Source organism: Notolepis coatsorum (assembly GCF_963971535.1).
Source record: "Notolepis coatsorum genome assembly, contig: SCAFFOLD_686, whole genome shotgun sequence".
Lineage (NCBI taxonomy): Eukaryota > Metazoa > Chordata > Actinopteri > Aulopiformes > Paralepididae > Notolepis > Notolepis coatsorum.
The window spans coordinates 1-27,500 of NW_028170773.1; the positions used below are offsets into that span (position 1 = coordinate 1).

At 47.6% G+C, this 27,500-nt stretch overlaps 1 protein-coding gene across 1 annotated transcript in view; it reads left to right on the forward strand.

Annotated features, from left to right (window-relative positions):
• Positions 1 to 5,051: 5,051 nt before the first annotated feature.
• The window catches only part of LOC311248428 (A-kinase anchor protein 6-like), a gene marked incomplete at both ends in the record, with an annotated part of 40,952 nt that continues 18,503 nt past the window's right edge, over positions 5,052 to 27,500 (forward strand). Inside the window, 4 exons of the mRNA XM_084339306.1 lie at positions 5,052 to 5,837; positions 5,919 to 8,135; positions 9,682 to 10,038; positions 11,781 to 12,782. Of these exons, the coding sequence (XP_084195432.1) occupies positions 5,052 to 5,837; positions 5,919 to 8,135; positions 9,682 to 10,038; positions 11,781 to 12,782 (4,362 nt within the window). The remainder of the gene's footprint in view (positions 5,838 to 5,918; positions 8,136 to 9,681; positions 10,039 to 11,780; positions 12,783 to 27,500) is intronic.

The following is a 27,500-nucleotide window of genomic DNA, read 5'->3' on the forward strand; positions in this document are numbered from 1 at the left end:
ACAGAGGGAGGAGGTAGAGAGGGGGATGGACAGAGAGAGAGAGAGAAGGAGAAGATGGGGTGGACAGAGAGAGAACATATCTGGGTGGTTTTGTTTATAAATGAACACTTCTCCAGAGTGATAAAACGATTCTTCCCTCCCAGCTGTCCCTCGCTTGAGTCCCCTCCTCTCCACTCCTCTCACAGCGTGTGTGTGTGTGTGTGTGTGCGTGGTGTGTTTGTGTGTCTGTGTCTGTGTGCGTGTGTGTGTGCAGATGCTTGTGTGTGTGTGTGTGCAGATGCTTGTGTGTGTGTGTGTGCGTGTGTGTGTGTGTGTGTGAGCAGATGCTTGTGTGTGTGTGTGTGTGTGTCTGTGTGTGTATGTTTGTTTATTTGTGTGTGTGCGTCTGTATATGTTTGTGTGTCAGTAAATACCGCCCGTTTTCAGTTAAAAACGAGCAAACATATTTTTTTCAATTTGCCATGTTTTGACTGCTCCCATTTGTTAGCATTGAGCGGAGTGGAAGGTCCAAGGAGAGCGGAGGTATTTACAGATTATTCATGTGTCCACGCCGCTATTGGATCTGTCGCCCGCCCTACAGTATGGAACACGCCGAGAGAGAGGAGGAGGAGACATCCACACCCCTCCTCCTACTGGTTACCCCTCCTATAGCACACATGAACACACACACACACACAGTCTGCACTCGCACACACACACAATCGCACCACAGGTCACTTTAAACACACAAGAAAGGGACACTTTAAAGGAAGGGAAAGGATTGGAACACTTTAAGAAAATAACTTGTTGTACAGTATAGTTAGTAACAGCAAGTATTTTCAGTTTCATTTATTTATTTCAAACCATGCAACTTATACAATTACAAGACAACCACAAAACAGTACAATAACCACCACAAAACAATAGACAACAACAGTAACAACAGACACCACTTAATGGTTTGAAAAGGGGGATGGAAGAAGCTAAGCTTGTGCATTTCCATTCCCCACACCCTGACCATCTATTGCTTTACATACAACATAGTATATGCAAGTATAGCAAAGGGACATCAAAGAAAAACTGCACATTGTAGGAATGTACACAGGATCCAGTGCCTTAAAGAAAAACTCCAACATTTTGGGAAATTACCTTATTTGCCATCTACCCTGGAGTTAGACAAGAAGATACATACCTGTTTCTTCTCTCTGCATGCAGTAGGAGTAGGAAGACATTTTGAACTAGGCTAATGGAGGAACCTACTTCCAGTGACTGACGCTAAGCTAGGCTAACGGTGCACGTCTTCCTACTCCTACTGCATGCACAGAGAAGAAAAAGGTATGTATCTTCTTGTCTAACTCCAGGGTAGATGTCAAATAAGCTAATTTCCCAAAATGTTGGAGTTTTCCTTTAAAGCCTATGTCTATTTACCATGTCTAATCTAGTTATCTTTTTTATTATTATTACTATTATCTTCAATCTTGTTATTCATGTGTCGTCCTACAGTATGGAACACATATAGAGTAGATATTCTCCCCTCCTAGATGTGTCTGTCAGCATCAGACATGTTATAGAGCGGCGTTAGGTGACATGTAACAGATATTACCCAGAAACACAACATTGTGTACACGGCGTCATACCAGTCAGACCACTGTTGCCAGTTCAAGCCACCATGGCCGGACCTAGCACATTTGGTGCCGTAGGCAAGCTTCACCACTGCCCCCCCCCCCCCCCCCCCCCCCCCCCCCCGGCAAAAAAACTGTATTCAGCAAAGGCTCTAGGCAACCGCCTATGTTGCCTGTAGGAAGCTCCGCCCCTGCAAGCCACAGTTAGCAACTAAGATTTTCCATATTGACTCACAGAAACCTTGCATGTACTGTACGCAACTCTTCAACTGTTAGTCTGCAACACTACTATCACCGACATCTAAGAAGGGAGATCCGCCCTTGAATGGCCCTTCTAAGGTTTCTCTCCTCCACATTGCCTGTGGAGCATTTTTCCCTATTGTTAGGTTTTAGTGAGTTTTTCCTTACCTTCGCGTGGGGTATGTCTGGGAGTGTTTGCATTCTTTCATTTATTTGCATTTATTTTAAATTTGTTGGACCTTATGGTGTTCTTGTTCTGTTTTTGACTTATTGTTATGTTTCTTCTTGACTTGTTTAAAGAAGACCTGTCCGGCCCATGGGGACATTAACGTGTGTTGTCGGGCCTTACAAATACATTTGATTTGATTTGATTTTGATTCAATAATTGGCTTAACTTAACCCCCATTGATACCCATGCATTATCTGATATTGATACAAGTATCATTGTACATAATAACTACTACAACTCTGTACATACATGTGATTAGCACTATTACGCTGTATAATAGCATGTACAATAATGATGTATCGTATACATCTATTCTTATTTACCATAGATAAATGTACCCACATCTGTCTCTATATACCGGCATATACTCATTTTATATATCTGTAGATACTATATCTATATCTGTACATATCCCTTACCTACTACTATAGTTACACTGCTGGCCAGTATGACGTACAGTACTACATTAGTGTATTTATACCTGTATCACTGTACATAATAATACTGTACATACATCTGATTAGCACTATTACTCAGTAGTACTCATTTATATATTTTACGTCCAGTTTAATCACCTGTACATTGTATATTGCTTTTATACTTTTACACACATTTGCACTCTGGTTGGATGCCAAACTTATTTTTGTTGTGCTGTACTTGTACTGTACACATTTGAATCGAATCAAATCTAATCTAATCTTGCTAAATCTAATCTAAATGAAAACATGAATGTGTGGTACAATGTAAATTACTGTAATATATAATACTAATATAAATGAAATATTGCCGTACGTGAATTATTCCAAGTAATTTGACACATTTCTGGTAGTCGACCAACAATTCCTGTAATATAAATGTATAAACAAACAAACAGAGATGTAATCAATCGGCAGGTCACACACAATGACCACAACGTAAGTGGTCAATTCCTGCTAAATAATCCCAAATAAATGAAAACAAATGGAGATACACTGTATTATTTTTCCCAGGTCACTGAGGTTTCGATTTGATTGGATCAGGCTGATTGATTGCCCCCCCCACCCCACCCCACCCCCACCGAGTTGTAAATGTGTTTTTGAATGCAGCTGCATTAGCAGCACCCAGTGAAGCTATTATACCCATCTCCCTTATCAGCAAGAGTAGAATAAACACAAATCTAATAGAAATTCATTACACAGACCCTATCCCACACACACACACACGGAGCGAGCTAGTTTATTAGATTAATAGGCTATGAATGGCTAATACGAATTACCCCCTCCCCGCTCTCCTTAACTAGACGCCAGGCAATTTGTATAATTATGTCTGTGGAAGGAAGAATTCCTGTGTCTAAGCATATTTTTAGACAACGGAAGCTTTTTGAGGTTTTCATTGCGTATTTACTTGTGGGTTCTTTTCTTTTTTTTCCTTTCCTTCGCTCTTCTCTTCCTGAAGTGCTTTTTTGAATAATTCATGGCTTTGTTTGTGGAGCAGAGAATCTGTGTTGAGGTTTATAAGTGATCGTTGGGGGCTGATTTAACTGTATTTAAAAAAAAATTGGTTTGCAATTATCAGAGAGCATTATTGGATCCGTGTGAGTTTCCCGTTTAAAAATGGTTTCCGGTGTGATTTTAAACTTGTCCGTCGGCGCTGGAAGACGACTTGCGTCTTTTCAGTTCTCACCACAGCGTTAAAGGAACCCGCCAACATTTTGGGAAATTAGCTTTATCGTCTTCTCCAGAGAGAGACAAGAAGATGGATACCAGTTTCCTCTATGTGCGTTCAGTAGATCTGGCTGCACGTTAGCCTAGCTTACCACAATGAATGGAAGCGGACAGTGCCAGTTATCCTAGACATTGTCCAACTAACATCTCTCCCGAAGGCTAACCGGCACTGTCCGCTTCCATTCATTGTGCTAAGCTGTGAGGGCTTGGAGCAAGCCAGAGTAAAACACAGTTTTCAATCAATCAATCAATCAATAACAACATTAACCAGACTCTTGTTGTGTCTATTCTGCTAACGTTACCTCTCGTGTCTATTCTGCTAACGTTAACATTGCCTCTCATTGTGTCTATTCTACAAGCTTTAACGTTACCTCTCGTGTCTATCTGCTAACGTTAACGTTAGCATTAGCATTAGGTAATAACCGGTTAAAAATGGATGGTGATTACCTCACGTTGTGTCTATTCTACTAGCATTAACGTTACTAGTACAAACAATCAATAGCGAGTTATATTGATCACGCTATGTACGCTAGCCATGGTAAAACGCAAGCACATTAGCACGTAAGCTAACATCAAGCTTTAACGTTACCTCTCGCGTCTATCTGCTAACGTTAGCATTAGGTAATAACCGGTTTAAAATGGATGGTGATTACCTCACGTTGTGTCTATTCTACTAGCATTAACGTTACTAGTACAAACAATCAATAGCGAGTTATATTGATCACGCTATGTACGCTAGCCATGGTAAAACGCAAGCACATTAGCACCTAAGCTAACAACAAGCTTAACAAATCAGCTATCTTTTTTTGAGAGTAAACTCTCCGCTCGGTGGTAAATTGTGTTGATGTCGGTTTTGTTTCATCAATAAATGAGGCAGAATACACAGTGAATGTATCCTTTTTTGTTTATTGCACTTGTTCCTGCTGCAAACAAATCCTGAATGAAATTAATCATAAGCGAGGCAGTAAAGATGGCGGCTTTCTGTTTTTGTGCAGATGCTCCAACGTGTGACGCTTCTCTCTTCTGACCAATCAGTGGTCTGCAGTGTTTCACGTCACTTTTCTGGTACCACTTCTACCCGCTTGGAACCTCGACAGAGCAGGGACTAAAAAAGAACCCAAAAAGTACCCAGTTCCAGGTATTTTGGTAATGGAAAACCGAAAATGCAGAGTAGAGTAGAGTAGAGTCGAGTAGGTACCATGCAGTGATACATGATGGTGAATGCCCTTCATAAACAATACCAACGACTTACTCAGTGTTTTATTTCTCATCTAACAGGTGCCGGGGAACTTTCTAGAACCGGGTCTCGTGGACCTCCGTCAGAGCGGCAGCATCAGTCCGCTCTCCTCCGGCCCGGCGGCGGGGCTCGACGACTCGTGGGAATGGGACGACACCGACATGACCATCACAGAACCGGAGCTGCAGGAGGACGCCACCCCCCCGCCGGACCTCACGCACAACCTCCCCACCACGGAACCACCCGGAAGCTTCGGGTCGGCCAGGATGTCAACCCGCCGTACCGCTCACTGTAATGGGATGAACCCCGGCAGCGATGGAGGGGAGATTCTGTCCAACAGGACGGGTTCATCAGACGCGTCGCCGCCTGGGCTCCTGGGATCACGTGTTCTTCGGACCTCCACCACCGCGCCGTCGGCGGTGTCCTCCCGAGCGATCCCGCCTAACAACAACAACAACGTATACCAAGTGTACAGCGTCCACAACGTGGAGCTGTACAGCCAGCCTCGCTTCCCCGTCTACCAGAGGGGCGGCCCCATCTCCTCGCTCAAACCCAAGGCAGGCGGCGGCAGGAAGCACCTGCTGAAGAACCTGGGTAAAGACTCCTCCTTCTCCTCCATCGAGTCCCTCCCAGACCTCCTGGGGGGGCTGCTCCTGAGAGGGGGAGGCGGAACAGGAGGGGGAGGCGGTGCGGTGGGATACCACGACGGGGACAGCGGCAGAGGAGACAGCGGGAGCCTCGTGTCCAGCGGCGGCAGCCGGCGGTCGGAGGGCGAGAGCGGGATCGTCAGCGATACGGAGATCCGGGGAGAGGGGGAGGAGGGGGAGGTTGAGGGAGAGAGGGAGAGGAAGAAGAGAGAGGGTAAAGTGACGGGGGGGACGGCCGACGCCGACTCCCCCGGCGAGCAGGGGCGCGGCATGTGTGACGAGGACATCGATAGGATTCTGGAACGGGCCAACAACCTGGCTCTGTACGGGGACCCCGTCGCCGTCTACAACAACCAGCGGACGAAGAAGAAGACGAAGGAGGAAAACGCAGGTGAAAGCAGAAGGAGAGAGGATAGAGAGAACGGAGAGAGCAGGAGGAAGAAAGACGAGAGCAGGAGAAAGAGGGACGAGAAGAAAGTGATAGAGAAGAGGAGGAAGCAGAGGAGAGGAGGAGGGGAAGCCGTGGAGATCTTCGTCAACGGGCGCGGCATCCTGACGCCCGCCCACTCGGACTCGGACGTCAGCGACGCCGGCGTCGTTCGCCGGTCGGAATCTCCCCTTCGGCCCTTCGACGACGGTGAGTTCAAAGGTCGTCACCACGGGTTGGACACGCCCCCCCACCTCAGCCACCGGGCGTCTCCCCTGTTGTCCCTGGGCTCGTCCCTGGAGTCGCTCCTCGCCCTGGGCGGCGAGTTGTTCCCGTCGTCGTCCCGCGACGCCCTGCATCGCAGCGCCTCCCTGGAGAGCTGCCTGCTGGCTCAGTGTCGCAGCGCGGGGGGCGGGGAGTCCGGCGGCGGGAGCCTGGCCAGCCTGGGAGAGATTGGCCTGGGGGAGAGCGCCGGAGGGCTGGAGGAGGGGGGCGAACCGGGGCAGAGCGAGGGAGCCTCCTCCTCGGGCGAGCTGAGCCGCAGAACCCTGGAGCTCCTCACGCGGCTGGAGAACATCCAGAGCCCCCTCTCCGGCCCGGCGATGATGACCCGCAGCGTGTCGGACATGACCCTCCGGACCTGCTCCCCGCAGACCAGGCGCTTCCCCGCCTCCCCGTCCTTCGGGGGCCATCAGCACGCCGCCGCCCTCTCCTCGGGGGCCGTCGCCGGGTCCTCGTTCCGGAGGGGCCCGCCGTCCCTGATCCACGAGAGCTCCGCGACGGCGTCGCTGACGGAGCTGAGCAGCACCGAGGACTCCTCCCTCGGGTCGGAGGACCTCGCCGCCCTCAAGAACCGCCGCCACCTCTTCCTGGATCCCGCGGCGGCGGCGCAGGCGGCGAACGCCAACTCGTGCTCCTTCAGGAGGCAGCGCTGTCATCAGGGGGGGGGGGGCAACAACCGGGGCGGCGGCCTGGCGGGGGCGGCGGACGAGGCGGACGCCACGAGCGTGAGCATGGTGGTGAACGTCTCGTGCACGTCGGCGTGCACGGACGACGACGAGGACGACAGCGACCTGCTCTCCTCGTCCACGCTCACGCTGACCGAGGAGGAGCTGGGCGGCGGGCGGGAAGATGGGGAGGAAGAGGAGGAGGAGGAGGAGGAGGAGGAGGAGGAGGAGCGTCTGAGCGGCGACTCCTCCGTCGACGATGACGATGACGACGAAGAGGAGATGGAGGGGTCCTACGTGCTGGGGCTGGAGTACATGAAGCGAGAGCTTCAGAGCTGGATCCGGCCTCCTCCTCCTCCCCGCGCCTCCTCGGGTTCCTCCTCCTCCAAGACGGAGGCGGGTCTCCGGGACGAGCTGCAGTGCGGCACCACCACCCTCAACTCCTCCTCCTCGTCCGCCTCCTCCTCCTCCACCACGTCCTCCTCGTTCACCTCCTCCACCTCCTCCTCGTCCTCCTCCTCCCAGAGCAAGGAGCAGAGGTGCTTCCTGAGCCGCACGGCCCTCAAGCTCCTGGAGGCCCACACCAACGACAGCAACAACAAGGCCCGCAGCGAGCGGGAGGCGGAGAAGAAGGAGAACGAGGAGCACGAGGAGCGCGAGGAGAACCGGAGGAACGCCACCAGGAGCTACATCAGCCGCTTCGTGGACGACGTGGAGAACGGCAACGTGGATCGGAGTCGGCTGACGAGGGGGAAGGACGACGAGGACGACGAGCTGCTGAGGGAAGAGTCGAGTCTGTTCACCAAGAAGGGAGTCGAGTCGTTCAGGGAGTCGTACGCGTTCGCCAAGACGACCGGGGGAGAGTCGCTCGGCGACCCGGTGGCCGACGACGACGCAGAGTCGAGGATGGTTTCGCACGCCTCCTCCCCATCGTCCGAGCCCCTCCCCCTGCCGCCCCCCTTCCAGCGTGCGTCCTCGTTGGTGGGCCAGCTGAGGGGGGAGCTGCCCTGCCACAGCTCCTCCTCCCTCCTTTCTCCCTCCCTCTCGCCCGTAGAGGACTGCGGATCCCACGATGCACTGCACGGCAGGACGCCCAGGGACACGGTAATTCAATTGATGAAGGTGTTGTTCATAGGGATGTTCGATATTGGCTTTTTTACCGATATCCGATATACCGATATTGTCCAACTCTTAATGTCCGATACCGATATCAACCGATACCGATATATGCGGGATCCCCCCCCCCCAAACAACTGAATAATTTCAGGTAATTAACATTACATATCTCTTGTCGTGGATTTAACACACCATTATGCATACTTTTGACAATAAATAAAATAAGAATTTGTTCTTACTTGCCTGCCTGGGTAAATAATAGTTAAATAAATGTAAAAAAAAAAGAGAAATAAAAAAAGAAATAAAAAATTAAATACAAAGATTTAAACTGATACAGATAATTTCCGATATTACATTTTAATGCCAATATCGGTAGGCCGATAATATCGGACATCCCTAATTGTTCATGATGGATATGTGTCCTAATGTTTTCTACACAGCAATCTGACCCCTCCTCCTTGTTTTCTGCTCCTAGCAGTCTGACTCCTCCTTGTTTTCTGCTCCTAACAGTCTGACTCCTCCTTGTTTTCTGCTCCTAGCAGTCTGACTCCTCCTTGTTTTCTGCTCCTAGCAGTCTGACTCCTCCTTGTTTTCTGCTCCTAACAGTCTGACTCCTCCTTGTTTTCTGCTCCTAGCAGTCTGACTCCTCCTTGTTTTCTGCTCCTAACAGTCTGAGTCCTCCTTGTTTTCTGCTCCTAGCAGTCTGACCTCTCCTTGTTTTCTGCTCCTAGCAGTCTGACTCCTCCTTGTTTTCTGCTCCTAGCAGTCTGACTCCTCCTTGTTCTTTGCTCCTAGCAGTCTGACCTCTCCTTGTTTTCCGCTCCTAGCAGTCTGACCCCTCCTCCTTGTTTTCTGCTCCTAACAGTCTGACTCCTCCTTGTTCTCTGCTCCTAACAGTCTGACTCCTCCTTGTTTTCTGCTCCTAGCAGTCTGACTCCTCCTTGTTTTCTGCTCCTAGCAGTCTGACCTCTCCTTGTTGTCTGCTCCTAGTAGTCTGACCCCTCCTTGTTTTCTGCTCCTAGCAGTCTGACTCCTCCTTGTTCTCTGCTCCTAACAGTCTGACCTCTCCTTGTTTTCTGCTCCTAACAGTCTGACCTCTCCTTGTTTTCTGCTCCTAGCAGTCTGACTCCTCCTTGTTTTCTGCTCCTAGCAGTCTGACCCCTCCTTGTTTTCTGCTCCTAGCAGTCTGACCTCTCCTTGTTTTCTGTTCCTAGCAGTCTGACTCCTCCTTGTTTTCTGCTCCCAGCAGTCTGACCTCTCCTTGTTTTCTGCTCCTAGCAGTCTGACCCCTCCTTGTTTTCTGCTCCTAGCAGTCTGACCCCTCCTTGTTTTCTGCTCCTAGCAGTCTGACTCCTCCTTGTTTTCTGCTCCTAGCAGTCTGACCCCTCCTTGTTTTCTGTTCCTAGCAGTCTGACTCCTCCTTGTTTTCTGCTCCCAGCAGTCTGACCCCTCCTCGTTGTCCTCTCCTAGCAGTCTGACTCCTCCTCGTTGTCTTCTCCTAGCAGTCTGACCCCTCCTTGTTGTCCTCTCCCAGGTCGGAGGTCGTCAGGGCATCACCAGCCAGGAGAGCTTCACGTTCTCGTCGTTCGTCACGGAGGAGAGCCGGAGAGAGACGAGGAACAAACAATCATCCCTGGCTTCCAAAAAGCACCAGCGGTCTCACTCCTCCTCCTCCTCCTGCTGCGGGGGGGGCGGCCACCTGGCCTCCCCCTCGTCCCTCCGCCCGCGCAGCGGGGAGAAGAAGCAGGAGAACGTGCACGACTTTGTGCTGGAGATCATCGACATGGCCTCGGTGGCGCTGAGGAGCAAGGAGAACCGGAGCCAGGCGGATGACCAGAACCGGGGTCCGGACAACAAAGGCCCCTCCTCGCTGGCACACATCAGAGACAAGGTACCGTGCACTTTGTGTTCTCTTACTTAAAGGTGCTATAGATAACACGCAGCCCCACTAGATGGTGCTATAGATAACACGCAGCCACTAGATGGTGCTATAGATAACACGCAGCCCCACTAGATGGTGCTATAGATAACACGCAGCCACTAGATGGTGCTATAGATAATACGCAGCCACTAGGTGGTGCTATAGATAACACGCAGCCACTAGGTGGTGCTATAGATAACACGCAGCCACTAGGTGGTACTATAGATAACACGCAGCCACTAGGTGGTGCTATAGATAACACGCAGCCACTAGGTGGTGCTATAGATAACACGCAGCCACTAGGTGGTGCTATAGATAACACGCAGCCACTAGGTGGTGCTATAGATAACACGCAGCCACTAGGTGGTGCTATAGATAACACGCAGCCACTAGGTGGTGCTATAGATAACACGCAGCCACTAGATGGTGCTATAGATAACACGCAGCCACTAGGTGGTGCTATAGATAACACGCAGCCACTAGATGTCGCACAAGAGAGCACCGGCATGTCATTTATCCAATCAGGTGCGTTCCATGTGGGGACATGGGAAGTAGGGAGGGGATACATGCAACGCAATATGTAAACAACAACATTCATTTTGGTCCAGTTTTCTTTTTTTATGATACATTCATTAATCAATAATCAATAATTTTTTGGGATCCACACCTTTCTAAAAGCTCTGTGGGTGTATTTTAACGATTACTCTACATACAAGTGCTACAGTATCTATAGCACCTTTAAACCGATAATGTTTACAGTGTCTCTGTACTGAATACATTTATTATCCCTAAGATGAGTGAAACTCATTCAGAATGCACTGCAATAAAATTTGGTTTATATTATATAATTTCTAGAAGGTCTGAACCGGTGTTATATGGTCCAGTTATGCTGCACTCATTAAAGGTCATGTTAAAGTGGTATGTAGTCAAATTATGCTTCTCTGATTAAAGGTTATGTTAAAGTGGTATGTGGTCCAGTTATGCTGCACTCATTAAAGGTTATGTTAAAGTGGTATGTGGTCCAGTTATGCTGCTCTGATTAAAGGTCATGTTAAAGTGGTATGTGGTCCAGTTACGCTGCTCTGATTAAAGGTCATGTTAAAGTGGTATGTGGTCCAGTTATGCTGCTCTGATTAAAGATTATGTTAAAGTGGTATGTGGTCCAGTTATGCTGCTCTGATTAAAGATTATGTTAAAGTGGTATATGGTCCAGTTATGCTGCTCTGATTAAAGGTTATGTTAAAGTGGTATGTGGTCCAGTTATGCTGCTCTGATTAAAGGTTATGTTAAAGTGGTATGTGGTCCAGTTATGCTGCTCTGATTAAAGATTATGTTAAAGTGGTATGTGGTCCAGTTATGCTGCTCTGATGAAAGGTTAAAGTGGTATGTGGTCCAGTTATGCTGCTCTGATGAAAGGTTAAAGTGGTATGTGGTCCAGTTATGCTGCTCTGATTAAAGGTTAAAGTGGTATGTGGTCCAGTTATGCTGCTCTGATTACGTCCTCTATGCATAATCCTTTTCTTCAAAGTAACTAGTAACTGATCGGTTCAGATAAAAGTAAAAAGTACAATATTTCGTTTGACATTGTAAAAGTACAAAGTTCTCTGAAATTACAATACTCCCCGGAAAGTACAAGTATCCTGAAAAGTGTAGTTAAAGGTAAAGTACTTGAAAGTGAAAATACTCAGTTACTTTCCTCCCACCGCCCACAGGTGCTGGAACACTCCCACCGGTCGATCCACCTGCGCAAGGGAGACTTCTACTCCTACCTGTCGCTCTCGTCCCACGACAGCGACTGCGGCGAGGTCACGCAGTGCCCCGAGGACAGCGGCAGCAGTGCCCCCCCCGCGCCCTACAGCATCCCCTCCTACAGCACCCCCACGCAGGGCCTGACCAGCCCCAGCCCGAGCCCCGTGTTGTTCACCAGCGCCAACCAGAGCTACTCCACCTCCACCTCCACCTCCGCGTCGTCCTCGCCCGGCCTCCTCGACTGCAACCACCACCGCGGCGGCATGGCGTCGAGAGGCTCCGACGAGAGGCTGTTCGGCGACGGCCAGGCGAGAGGCCGAGCCGCCCGCTCCTCCTCCTGCTCTCTGGTCCTCTCCCCGGACGAGGAGATGCTCTTCGAGGCGTGCACCGAGGAGGTGTACCTGGGGCCGCCCCTCTGCTACAGCATGGTGCTCACCAAGAAGCCCAGGAGGTACAGCCCCAGACCGTCTCCTCAAGAAGGGGCCGGCCACTCCGACCCGAGCGAGGCTTCCCCGTACTTCCAGGGGATCAGCCCCACGCCGGGACCAGGGGAGTCCCAACCTGAGAGCAGCGTCCCCTCCTCCTCCTATCTCCGGGGGGGGCCCAGTTCTAAACAGAACTCCTCCTCCTCCTCCGACCCTCTGCCCTTTGACGGCGCGAGGAGGGAGCGGGGAGAAGGCGCCATGTCCCGAGGAGAAGCCGGTGTCGACACCGCGGGCGCCCGGAGCGGGAGGAGTGCGACCGCGGAGCCGCGGAGCCGTAATGAGCCTCCTCCTTATCTTAATCCCCCGCAGCGTGTCCCCGAGATAGACTCCCCCCCGGCCGCCGTCGCCGCAGAGTGTTTGGCAGATACCGAAACGCTTGAATCCAATATTGGCCCCGTAATGACCAAGATAAGTGCCCGTCGCTCCGCTACAAATCCCCTCCTAAAAGAGCCGGGCGCCACTGCCGTCGCCGCCGCCGCCGCGCGTATTAATCCGAAAATTAACTGCCCCGCGATGAGAGCCGGAGATAGTGGGGGGGAAGGGGAGGAGGAGGAGGAGGAGGAGGTGGAGGAGAGGAGAGGAGAGGCGGAGGCTCAGCGCGCCCGGCAGGAGAAGGGGAGGAGAGGAGGAGGAGGGCGGACCGGCAGCTCGCAGCAGCGGGAGGAAGCGAAGGCGGCTGCAGTGAAGCAGGTCAGTGTTCCAGGAATTTACCCCCGATCCCATATCTGGCGACATTATACAGGCCTTGATATTGCACTTCACCCCTTTCTCTGATATTACAGCTGCATGTGAATGGGATGGTGAGGGTGTGGCGTGTGTGTGTGTGTGCGTGTGTGGGTGCGTGTGTGTGTTGTTCTCACATACTCTTACTTCTCTTCTCTTCCTTCACTTTCATCTCCTCTCCATCTTAACTCCTCTCCTTTCCCATCCTCTCCTTTCCTCTCCTCTCTTATCCTGTCGTCTCTTGTCCCCTCCTCTCCTCTCCTCTCCTCACCTCTCCATTCATCTCCTTTCCTCTCCTCTCCTCTCCTCTCCTCACCTCTCCATTCCTCTCCTTTCCTCTCCTCTCCATCTTAACTCCTCTCCTTTCCTCTCCTCTCCTCTATTATACTGTCTTCTCTTGTCCCCTCCTATCTTCTCCTCTCCTCTCCTTTCCTCTCCTTACTCCTCTCTCCTCTCCTTACTCCTCTCTCCTCTTCCTCCTCCTCTCTCCTCTCCTCTCCTCATCATCTGTTCTCTCTCAGGTGCTAATGGAAACAGGGCTGTTTCTCCTCTCCTCTCCTCTCCTCTCCTCTCCTCTCCTCTCCTCTCCTCTCCTCTCCTCTCCTCTCCTCTCCTCTCCTCTCCTCTCCTCTCTTCTCTTCTCTTCTCTTCTCCTCTCTGCTCCTCTCCTCTCCTCTCCTCTCCTCTCTTCCTCTCCTCTCTTCCTCTCCTCTCCTCCTCTCCTCCTCTCCTCTCTTCTCACTCATGTGTAAATGGAAACCGGCTTTTCAGACTTGTCAGTTCTCAGTGAGAGGTTAAGGTCCAGGGAGCAGCATTCAGTATAATTATCATCAGTCAGAATACATTATGGAGTCATCAGCAAAGAGCTTGAACTCCTGCCAGCGATGCTCACATTAAATTCATTATCTTGTTTATCTTCTTTTTTTAATCCCGGTATTCACTTTTGTTTATTATGCAAATACGCTTTCAGTATTTTCTACCTTTTCTCTCTCGTGTATAAGGTTTTAACTTCAAGTGCAACGCTGCTCAATTTGAGACACTGTATAGACGTTATTCGGACAGTATTAAGACTTTTGAATTTTCTTATTTCATAATTTTGCACTTTTAAAACGCTTTGGTGTATTTGTAGTTAGCAAGCTGTAGGCTATTGAAAACGATTTGCTCAAAGGCTTGTCTAGAAGATACTTATGGAAGGAGACAAGTATTAACTGTGATGTGTACAGTTATCTGCGTTTTGTGCAGCAAAGAGCAGTCACATCTCAATGTGGACACACATTAAAAACAGGTGTAAATCAAATCAAATTCAAATAAAATGTATATATAAGGCCCGACAACACACGTTAATGTCCCCATGGGCCGGACACGTCTCCTTTAAACAAGTCAAGAAGAAACATGAATTGATTAATTGAAAATGGGGGACCCTGATGTAAACAAGACGAAAGTCTTTCTCTGGTCTGCATCCCCTTAACAATTGTGTGTATTGAGCTGTACTGTATTGTACCCATTCTGCAATCTGTTAATAAAGTTTTCAATCAATCAATCAATCAATCAATCAATCAACATCACAATAAATCAACAAAAACACCATAAAGTACAAAAAATGCAAAATAAATAAATGCCAACACTCCCAGACGTACCCCACGCGAAGGTAAGGAAAAACTCACTAAAACCTAGCAATAGGTAAAAAAGCACCACAGGCAGTGTGGAGGAGAGAAACATTAGAAGGGCCGTTCAAGGGGGGATCTCCCTTCTTAGATGTTGGTGATAGTAGTGTTGCAATAAAACAGGCCAAACAGTTGGTAAGCATGCACTCATATGTGTAGTGAAACACAGATATTGTAAGTGTAAAACGTAATCTGTAATGTAATCTGGCTAAATCATATCCAGACACAGTCCATGTAAGAGATTATTAATGCCACGTCTGGCAGGACCACTGGAACGAGCTCTTTGTTTTGTTCATGGGAGACACTAAACGTTCACAGATTCAGATCAAATTGACCGTATATAGAAGGGGAATAACATTTCAAAGACAGAATGGAGCAGTATTCCCGTGTCAGATTGGACGGGGGGGGGGGGGGTGGGGGTTAGAGACCGTGTACGAGTTTACTAACACAGAACATAGGAGGATCCTGGAAGCGTTGGAGGAACACATCACCACATGGAATAGTTCCACAGAATGATTCCACCGTGTGTCACAGCGGGGGGGCTGGCACAGAAATGGATCGGTGGAAAAAACGATGGGACGGAATCGGCCAAATTTCCCTCAGGGGGTGAATAAAGTATTTCTATTCTATCCTATACTAATTAGCTGTTTTAAATATTATACTGTTATCTATCATTATTACATGGCGTTTTCACATTCGCCGAAATGCTTGCTTGTGATTGGTCAATAGCGCGCGTCAGAGGTCCGTTATCACACAATAATGACCGCTGTGGGACAATAATGGCCGCTGTGCGCAGCTGTTCGCAATCAAGCCCCACTGACACACTGCCTCAGTGCAGCTCAGCATATGCACAGCTGCACTCAGTCATGCAATCAGACCAGAGACCTGCCGACTGCCGATAATAATAATCACTTTATTTGGGCTGACAGAGCCACAGAACAACTGCGTCTTGATCTAGTCTTGTCGATGAATTAGGTATATTGTTAGTAAGTTAGCCATGTAATAAGCGGGATAATGTATAGCTATACTCGATCATTGTCGCAAAATAATTGACCTTCACTGACGTTTAAAACACCTCGGCGCTGCGCCTCGGTATTTTAAACTCCGTGTCGGTCAATTATTTTGCGACAATGACCTCGTAGCTATACATTATCCCTTACTTATTTTATGGGGGGGGGGGCGGGTCGAGGAAAACTATATTTCTATCAGAGGGAGGGGGCCACGCCTTAGAATTATCCAGTGACCTCCCGTTCTAAATAACCACCACGCCCTTCCACTGATCATGATCATGATTAACATGGAATAGATAATCAATGTGTGGGTGTGTGTGTGCATGTATATATGTTCTATGTTATTACTATCTCAAGTGGACCAAGTGTTCTCACAAGAATGTGTGATCTATCTTCACTCGTGTGTGTGTGTGTGTGTGTGCGTGCGTGTGTGTGTGTGTGTGTGTGTGTGTGTGTGTGTGTGTGTGTGTGTGTGTGTGTGTGTGTGTGTGTGTGTGTGTGTGTGTGTGTGTGTGTGTGTGTGTGTGTGTGTGTGTGTGTGTGTGTGTGTGTGTGTGTGTGTGTGTGTGTGTGTGTGTGTGTGTGTGTGTGCGTGCGTGTGCGCGCGTGTGTGTAATGATTGTAGATGTTATAGGGAGAGGGTAATAGATACACAATCCTTTACAAAGCAATTAGTCCTGAGACCAATTAAGAGGATGTGAAGGAAAGAGAGAGAGAAAGAGCAGAAGAGGTGGAGACAGTCATGTTAATAATGTTCACTTTCCTCTGGTTGGGATCCCTGTGTCATCGTGTGTGTGTGAGAGAGAGAGAGAGAGAGAGAGAGAGAGAGAGAGAGAGAGAGAGAGAGAGAGAGAGAGAGAGAGAGAGAGAGAGAAGGAACACAAGCTGATTAGGACAGACTGCACAAGACAAACATATTCCGCTGTTCAATATTGTATTTTTTATTTGTTTTCTTGTTTGTTAGTTTCATTCATTCTATCTGTCTCTCTCTCTCTCTCTCTCTCTCTCTCTGGTTCTGTCTCTCGCCCCACTTTTTTTAGTATCTCTCTCCCTCTATTCCCCACTATCCACATGTATTTGGGTTGTATTTGGGTGTGTTGTAACGTCTCTCTCTCTCTCTCTCTCTCTCTCTCTCTCTCTCTCTCTCTCTCTCTCTCTCTCTCTCTCTCTCTCCCTCTCTCTCTCTCTCTCTCTCTCTCCTGAAAGGTCACTAAACCCCCCCAGGCAGCTGTCCGTCAAGTAACCAGGACTGCCCAGGGGCGGAGCCAAGCCTCTGAAAGACTGCCCACCTCAAGGACAGGGATGACCAAGGTAGGTTTAACACACACACACACACACACACACACACACACACACACACACACACACACACACACACACACACACACACACACACACACACACGCACACACACGCACACACACAGACACGCACACACACACACACACGCACACACACACACACACAGTACACACCCATGTATCTGGTATATACACACAAACACACACAAGCAGGGACACGTAGGCACATATCAGAGGTCGATAGAATAGTGAAATAAACGCTAGATGTGCCGTTACATCATTGAGAAATCACTGTAAATAATAACTAGTTCTTGACTTAGCTTTCTGACTAAATAAAGTCAGTAATTAAATAAATAAGAAAACAAACACATTTATTTGAATTGTATTTCATCTTTATTTCACCAAGCAAGTCATTAAAAGTGTTATTTACACTGCCGTCTGGGTAGTGTAGAGATCTAAGCGCTAACTTCTGGCAGCGGTACCTCCGGCATGGTCAGTCGTCCCTCTGGGTCCTGGTCGTTGCAATAGTGACTCAGTCAGGGCATCTGGTTCAGCGGGGAAAGGATCTGGGGGAGATATGGTGAACCTCTGTACGCATTACGTTCTCCCAGTGAAACTCCTCGCTAGCAGGTGAAAAGACGGCTGGCGACTCCACATGTATTGGAGTGGTAGTCTATACCCTCCCCAGACCGACAGAGGAGGCAGAGGAGGCATGTGGTAGTCTACACCCTCCCCAGACCGACAGAGGAGACATGTGGTAGTCTACACCCTCCCCAGACCGACAGAGGAGACATGTGGTAGTCTACACCCTCCCCAGACCGACAGAGGAGACATGTGGTAGTCTACACCCTCCCCAGACCGACAGAGGAGACATGTTGTAGCCTACACCCTCCCCAGACCGACAGAGGAGACGTGTGACACCCTCCCCAGACCATCAGAGGAGGCATGTGGTAGTCTATACCCTCCCAGACCGACAGAGGAGACATGTGGTAGTCTACACCCTCCCCAGACCGACAGAGGAGACATGTTGTAGCCTACACCCTCCCCAGACCGACAGAGGAGACGTGTGACACCCTCCCCAGACCATCAGAGGAGGCATGTGGTAGTCTATACCCTCCCAGACTGACAGAGGAGACATGTGGTAGTCTACACCCTCCCCAGACCGACAGAGGAGACATGTTGTAGCCTACACCCTCCCCAGACCGACAGAGGAGACGTGTGACACCCTCCCCAGACCATCAGAGGAGGCATGTGGTAGTCTATACCCTCCCAGACCGACAGAGGAGACATGTGGTAGTCTATACCCTCCCAGACTGACAGAGGAGACATGTGGTAGTCTATACCCTCCCCAGACCGACAGAGGAGACATGTGGTCTACACCCTCCCCAGACTGACAGAGGAGACATGTGGTAGTCTACACCCTCCCCAGACCGACAGAGGAGACATGTGGTAGTCTACACCCTCCCCAGACTGACGGAGGAGGCATTTGGTAGTCTACACCCTCTCCAGACCGACAGAGGAGGCATGTGGTAGTCTACACCCTCCCCAGACCGACAGAGGAGGCATGTGGTAGTCTACACTCTCCCCAGACCGACAGAGGAGACATGTGGTAGTCTACACCCTCCCCAGACCGACAGAGGAGACATGTGGTAGTCTACACCCTCCCCAGACTGACAGAGGAGGCATGTGGTAGTCTACACCCTCTCCAGACCGACAGAGGAGACATGTGGTAGTCTACACCCTCCCCAGACTGACAGAGGAGACATGTGGTAGTCTATACCCTCTCCAGACCGACAGAGGAGGCATGTGGTAGTCTACACCCTCCCCAGACCGACAGAAGAGACATGTGGTAGTCTACACCCTCCCCAGACAGACAGAAGAGACATGTGGTAGTCTACACCCTCCCCAGACAGACAGAGGAGGCATGTGGTATAGTCTACACCCTCCCCAGACCAACAGAGGAGACATGTGGTAGTCTACACCCTCCCCAGACCAACAGAGGAGACATATGGTAGTCTACACCCTCCCCAGACCAACAGAGGAGACATGTGGTAGTCTACACCCTCCCCAGACCAACAGAGGAGACATGTGGTAGTCTACACCCTCCCCAGACAGACAGAGGAGACATGTGGTAGTCTACACCCTCCCCAGACCAACAGAGGAGACATGTGGTAGTCTACACCCTCCCCAGACAGACAGAGGAGACATGTGGTAGTCTATACCCTCTCCAGACCGACAGAGGAGGCATGTGGTAGTCTACACCCTCCCCAGACCGACAGAGGAGACATGTGGTAGTCTACACCCTCCCCAGACCGACAGAGGAGACATGTGGTAGTCTACACCCTCCCCAGACTGACCGAGGATACATGTGGTAGTCTACACACCCTCCCCAGACAGACAGAGGAGACATGTGGTAGTCTACACCCTCTCCAGACCCACAGTAGTTATTGTTTTTGACTAGATGTGGAATGAGGACCAGGTGTTACAGTACAGTGTAAATGAGAGGACACCAGTGAATGTCACGATGGGTGTGAAGGGAGTGACCAGTTGATAAAATAATAAACAATAAATAAACAAACACATGACAAAACAATAACTCTATTAAACCAACGAAAGTTGTTTATTTTTCAGAGTCCAAACCTGCCACGGCCGGTCAGATATCGTCTCCATAGTCCACTCCTCCTCACACTGATCACACAGGCGCCTTCCTCTGAAATCATACACAGTTTATACCGTATGCCGTTTGATCAGGAGGGTCTCGCTTCAAGTAGAATAAACATGATAATAATACAAAGTCTGAGTCCAGAGAGAGATGTTTGTCACTGAGGAGACAGAGAGAGAGAGAGAGAGAGAGAGAGAGAGAGAGAGAGAGAGAGAGAGAGAGAGAGAGAGAGAGAGAGAGAGAGAGAGAGAGAGGGAGATAAAGTCAAAGAAACATGGTGTGTGTGTGTGTGTGTGTGTGTGTGTGTGTGTGTGTGTGTGTGTGTGTGTGTGTGTGTGTGTGTGTGTGTGTGTGTGTGTGTGTGTGTGTGTGTGTGTGTGTGTGTGTGTGTGTGTGTGTGTGTGTGTGTGTGTGTGTGTGTGTGTGTGTGTGTGTGTGCGTGTGTGTGTTGTGTACCATGATGTGCGGACCCCCTATGGGCGCCCCTGGGGCTAAGTGCAACCTGCTGCACACACACACACACACACACACACACACACACACACACACACACACACACACACACACACACACACACACACACACACACACACACACACACACACACACACACACACACACACACCCACACACACAAACACAGACACACACCTACCTCAGGGCAGGGCATATGAGCTGCAGTAGTAGACAGCAGACCAGCTGTGGGTCAGACAGCCAGGCCCAACACACACACACAGACACACACACACACACACACACACACACACACACACACACACACACACACACACACACACACACACACACACACACACACACACACACACACACACACACACACACACACACACACACACACACATCTCAGTGAGAGTACAGCTGGCACTGACCCCCGTGGCGAGCCCTAGTCTAGCCCACCTGTTCAGACACACACACACACACACACACACACACACACACACACACACACACACGCGCGCGCGCACGCACGCACGCACGCACGCGCATGCAGGTGCAATTAAAGCAATCATGAATGCAGGTCATGATGTGCTTGTGTGACCCAGACAGAAATACACACAGGAGAGAAACACACCTTAGATATCATCTGTTGTTTTATAGAGCAGAGAAACACACCTTAGATATCATCTGTTGTTTTATAGAGAGGAGAGAAACATACCTTAGATATCATCTGTTGTTTTATAGAGAGCAGAGAAACATAACTTAGATATCATCTGTTGTTTTATAGAGAGCAGAGAAACACACCTTAGATATCATCTGTTGTTTTATAGAGAGCAGAGAAACACACCTTAGATATCATCTGTTGTTTTATAGAGGAGAGAAACACACCTTAGATATCATCTGTTGTTTTATAGAGAGGAGAGAAACATAACTTAGATATCATCTGTTGTTTTATAGAGAGCAGAGCAACATAACTTAGATATCATCTGTTGTTCTATAGAGAGCAGAGCAACATAACTTAGATATCATCTGTTGTTTTATAGAGTGGAGTAGATTAGAGTAATACAATATAGTAGAGTAATACAATAGAGTAGAGTAATACAATACAATAGAGCAGAATAGAGTAATACAGTACAATAGAGGAGAGTACAGTATAATATCAACAGTATCAAATGTAATATAAAATTATAATGCAAAAATGTCTAGTCTCACTTTATGTATTTGACTTTGTGCCTTACAATCCCCTCCGCTCTCTCTCTCTCTTTCCCCCCCCCCTCTCTCTCTCTCTCTCTCTCTCTCTCTCTCTCTCTCTCTCTCTCTCTCTCTCTCTCTCTCTCTCTCTCTCTCTCTCTCTCTCTCTCTCTCTCTCCCTCTCTCTCTCTCTCTCTCTCTCTCCCTCTCTCCCTCTCTCTCTCTCTCTCTCCCCCACGCAGAGACTCTCCGGTGGTATCGCAGGAGGACTGACCTCCAGGATGGAGCTGTAAGGGGGTCTCTCACCTCTCACCCGGCCCACAGCGGAGGCCTCTATCCCGGGCTCCACCGCAGCCTGCCGCCGCCGTTATCTCTGGAAGCCCACTGACTCACTGTGGTTCATCGATTCATGTGAAACCGATCTTAACGCGCGCTCCACGCCTCAAGCAACCTGAGAAGCCAGTCCATTTATTTTCTATGATGTGTCGGCCAGTAGATGATTGATCTCAGTCACTACCGATTTGTGGTTGTGTCAGTGAGGGACGTTTTGCCATATCTGAATGTTTGGTTGGAATTTGCCAGTGGCAGCCACATGCTAGCGTTACCTCTCAGTGCTAGGCCCTAAACACTAGACCCACCCTTCAGACAGCAGCCAGGCCATGTGGCTGTTAGTGGGCTAAGTTCACTGCTAGGATTGGGATGGTATATTGAGGCATCCAACAGACTTGTCTCTTTGATGCACAAAGCTTAAATATGCCGTTTCCTGTGCGGTGATACACCTGGCAGTTTTTTTTTGGGGCAACAAAATTAACCCTGGTGTGTTTCTTCTTTACGATGAGGTCATAATATCCTGTGTGTTTAACCTTCTGTAGTGTGGTAGTGAAAGGGTTAAAGCAGCAATGCTGTGCTGCTCCCAGCGCTGATAGCATTGACGCCTGTCAGAGTCTAGAAGGACGGTTTGCACCGCACGTCTCGAAGACTAAACGTTTGAAGGAGGCTATATCACCTGTGCATAGGCTGTATTTAAATATAGTGTCTAACCTGTCCCATCCTCTATAGTGTCTAGAGCCCATCCCAACATGGTTGATTGATTGATTTTATTTGACATAATAAAATACAATACACAGGTGCATACTGTATACAAATATATCAGGATAGCGCAAGAAAGTCCTTAGACTTATTTACATTGCGGTCCCATCATCTATATAGTGTCTAGCGCCCACAGCATCATCTATAGTGTCTAGATCCCACAGCATCATCTATAGTGTCTAGCGCCCACAGCATCATCTATATAGTGTCTAGCGCCCACAGCATCATCTATAGTGTCTAGCGCCCACAGCATCATCTATAGTGTCTAGCGCCCACAGCATCATCTATAGTGTCTAGATCCCATCCCAGTTTACCACAACGTTGCCCTGTGTATCACTGCCTCACTGCAGTATTGATGTAGTACTAATGCAGGATGGATGACTTCTACCATGGCTACCACTGTAGTACTAATGCAGGATGGATGACTTCTACCATGGCTACCACTGTAGTACTAATGCAGGATAGAGGACTTCTACCATGACTACCACTGTAGTACTAATGCAGGATGGATGACTTCTACCATGGCTACCACTGTAGTACTAATGCAGGATAGAGGACTTCTACCATGACTACCAGTGTAGTACTAATGCAGGATGGATGACTTCTACCATGGCTACCACTGTAGTACTAATGCAGGATAGAGGACTTCTACCATGGCTACCACTGTAGTACTAATGCAGGATGGAGGACTTCTACCATGGCTACCACTGTAGTACTAATGCAGGATAGATGACTTCTACCATGGCCACCACTGTAGTACTAATGCAGGATGGAGGACTTCTACCATGACTACCACTGTAGTACTAATGCAGGATGGATGACTTCTACCATGGCTATCACTATAGTACTAATGCAGGATGGATGACTTCTACCATGGCTACCACTGTAGTACTAATGCAGGATAGATGACTTATCCATGAGTACCATTGTTGTACTAATGCAGGATGGATGACTTCTACCATGGCTACCACTATAGTACTAATGCAGGATGGATGACTTCTACCATGGCTACCACTGTAGTACTAATGCAGGATAGATTACTTCTACCATGGCTACCACTGTAGTACTAATGCAGGATGGATGACTTCTACCATGGCTACCACTGTAGTACTAATGCAGGATGGATGACTTCTACCATGACTACCACTGTAGTACTAATGCAGGATGGATTACTTCTACCATGGCTACCACTGTAGTACTAATGCAGGATGGATGACTTCTACCATGGCTACCACTGTAGTACTAATGCAGGATGGATGACTTCTACCATATATAACACTGTAATACTAACGCAGGACAGATGCAGGATGAGGGACCTCTATCAGGAGATGGTTACCATGTTGATTATAATCTATGTATGTGACCTGGTCCAGCTCCGTATAGGAAAGCTGCTGTTCTCATGATTTCCTTCCAGTCGATTCTGTCAGAACATTGTATCGTACTTTTTTAGCCTGAAATTATTGGTGCATGACTTCAAGAGAATCTCTGATGGCAACGTCTGCTGTTTTGAGTCCAATCACCGTCTTGAGTCTCCATAAACTACCCGAAGATGTTCACGGCACATCACAGTGCTTCAGTTCCTAGAAGTTACTATTGTGCAACTGGAAGTGATGGGACTTCATTATAAACAACACAAAGAAATAAAGAGTAACAGATATGAGCAGTAAAAAAGATGTCAACATACACAGTATTTATACTGATGAGGAAAATGTGGAAGAGAATGTGTTATTAAACGGGTTCAAGGCAGTACCGGAGGGTACAGGCAAGGATGTGAACTGTTACCGACCTCTTTTTCATGGGGATTTAGAGTAGGCTCAACTCACCCATCAACCAAATCAGCATCGGAATATACAGCATGATAAGATTGCAGTATACTCACCTAACACCACTCAAAACATAAATACTACTCTAATACATAGGGTGGTGGGGTTAAGGTATACCCACTTCCTCTCAGCTGGCACTACAGCACCCGTTCAACCCCCCATACTGCTTGTGTGTGAAAGTTATGGTCATAATTTATTCAGCAACACAAGCAAAGTGTATTAAAAAACCCTTTCAGGTGTGTGTGTGTTTTCTGGGAATTTCCCCCTCAAAATTCCTACCACCCTATAGCTTTCAATGTCCAATCGCAGTTGTGACATCACCATTAGAATGTTAAGCTCTCACACTTCTAATCACATGGGGGGGGGGGGGGTAGCACAACACCGAACAGGTTTCATTGAAGGTACTAGGGTGGGAAATGACTACCAGCCTAATGCTGCTAAATCTTGGGAGGATTGTCCTGCCTACCAGCCACTTTGGCAGGTAAACAAAACATTGTTTTTTAGCACTTTTCTGTGGCTGGTGAAACAACAAGAGAGTCAGGTGAATATTCGAATCCACCCAATGGCTGTGTAACTGGTGGATAACAAAAAATATTTGGTTCCCACCCTATAGTTCTGCAGTGAGGTGTGTGAGGCGATGGTTGAACTAGGAAGTCCAAACGAAACACAGGTCTATCTATGCAACACGACCAAAGTTGGCAACAGCTGCGCAGTGTTGTGTGTAAGGCTGATATCGGATGACTGTTGAAGATGAATTACGTGTGTTATAATTACAATTATTGTTATTGCTACCACTAGTGTATGTACACTATTCTACGCTGATGATATTTTCTTTTTCTTATTTTCTAGAAAATAAAAATTCCTCCTATGATGAGGATTAGGACTGAATCCGAGAAGTTAAAATAGGTTTTGAAATCTTAAAAAAATCAAATAATAATGATAATAATAATAATGATGATAATTGTGTGCCTTGCTCTAATGTTATTTCTTATACTTTTTCTTGTTAAAGACACTGCTTTCCCAGATAGGTGTTTAAGATAGAGGAAGAAAGACAAAAAAGACAAAAAAAGATTCACTTTCAGGCAAGGTAAAGCTAGGCGTTTGTATATATGTAAACCTCACTGTAACATGACAGGGAGAATCGCTTGGTGTCTGTGTTATTTAAACTATGTATGTGATCTGTGATGTGGAATATTATTATTACTATTATTAGAATCAGCCTTAAAGAGCTCGACTGCATGGTCCTCGGTAACTACACTGTAAACAAACTGTTGACAAATAAACGTAATTTATTGGGAAATACATCTGGACTGAATGTTATATTTTGTGATCTTTTTTTAATTCCACACATTACAGTATGTGGCGATATATTGATATATTGTATATATTGTATTAGTCTTGTGTGTTTCGAGGAAACTATAAAAGAAGGAAGGGTCATCATATCAGAATACCAGTATTCTATAACAAGGAAACTATAAAAGAAGGAAGGGTCATCGTGTCAGAATACCAGCGTTCTATAACAAGGAAACCATAAAAGAAGGAAGGGTCATCATATCAGAATACCAGCGTTCTAAAACAAGGAAACTATAAAAGAAGGAAGGGTCATCATATCAGAATACCAGCGTTCTATAACAAGGAAACTATAAAAGAAGGAAGGGTCATCATATCAGAATACCAGCGTTCTAAAACAAGGAAACTATAAAAGAAGGAAGGGTCATCATATCAGAATACCAGCGTTCTATAACAAGGAAACTATAAAAGAAGGAAGGGTCATCACGTCAGAATACCAGCGTTCTATAACAAGGAAACTATAAAAGAAGGAAGGGTCATCGCGTCAGAATACCAGCGTTCTATAACAAGGAAACTATAAAAGAAGGAAGGGTCATTACATCATTATACCAGCGTTCTATGCTCTGCTTGATGTCAGATGTCAGTGCCAGTTCTATTTAAGGCGAGACACCCCAGGTGAATAGGCAAACAAATAATTTGAATAGATATCACTATGAAACTTTCCCAGTTTGTTATGTACATAACAACTAAGAAAAAATATATTGCAAGTTTTCAGAATTTTATATTTATCTATGCAAATGAGGCAATTCCCCATTAAATATGTGGACATTTTATGGATGCAATCAGGCCAAATGAAATAAAATAAACAACTAAATGTGTGTTATTGACGTTTTATTGTCACTAGTTTCATAGAAGACGTGTTTAGGAAGCAAAATATAACAAAATCTCAAAATCAACAAAAAAAATTATATTTGCCTATTTACCCGGGGTGTCTCGCCTTAAGCCTGTATCAGGATGAATCCATCACCTGGCCCGACGGGGAGCCGTCACGCACGTCACGGCACTTTGCCCGCGTCTGTCGGCTTCAGGCTGCATCTTTGCAGATCAACCAACACATTGTTGGAAAGCTGAAATGGCCGCAGTTCGATGATTGACACCCTACTCGACCTATTACGTGCTTCTGCTCGAGTCAACGGTGAGCAGCAGGTCATTATAGATCTTAAGCAGTGCTGATTCAGTGTCACAAGCCGTGTTTCGTTAAAGCCTGTGTAAAGTTAATTTGTTTCAATGTACCGGTAGGCACCTGCGGCTTATAGACATGTGCGGCTTATATTTATTTATTTATTCAGTGGGTGCGCTTAATAGTCCGGAAATTACGGTAGTGCTGATTCAGTGCTGTAAGCTGCCCCGAAACCAGACTGGAACTTATCAATACGTTTGTTATGATCTAAGTATGGATGGATTTGTGACAGGACTACCTTTTTCAAGATCTTAGATAGGAAAAGTAGTTTAGAAATGGGTCTGTAGTTACTGAGTGTGGCAGGGTCAAGGCCGGGTAGTTTTTTTTTTAGGAACCAGCAGGTTAGGACCAGGTCTAGTCTGTGACCAAGTCTGTGCGTTGGTGCTTTGATAATGTTGAGTAAAATTAAATGATTATTAAATCAACTGTATGAAATATTTTACATACGGCTTAGAGGGGCAGCAAACATGAACATTTAGATCGCCCAGAAGCAACACCTTGTCGTAATGAGGTATTATTTATTTTGTGACAGGAAGACAGACAGTTGTGAAAAGGAATAAATGTAATGATTTTCGGAGAGGACGATATACAAGGGCTATCAGTAGAGGATTGGCAGACCCGACTTTGATTAACTGTAATTCAAAACTAGAATAGATTTCTGTAACTAAACGGTGGCAGTTGAAACGTTTTCTAAAAACCATAGCCAGTCCACCGCCACGCCCTGAAGAACGTGGGGTACGAAAAAA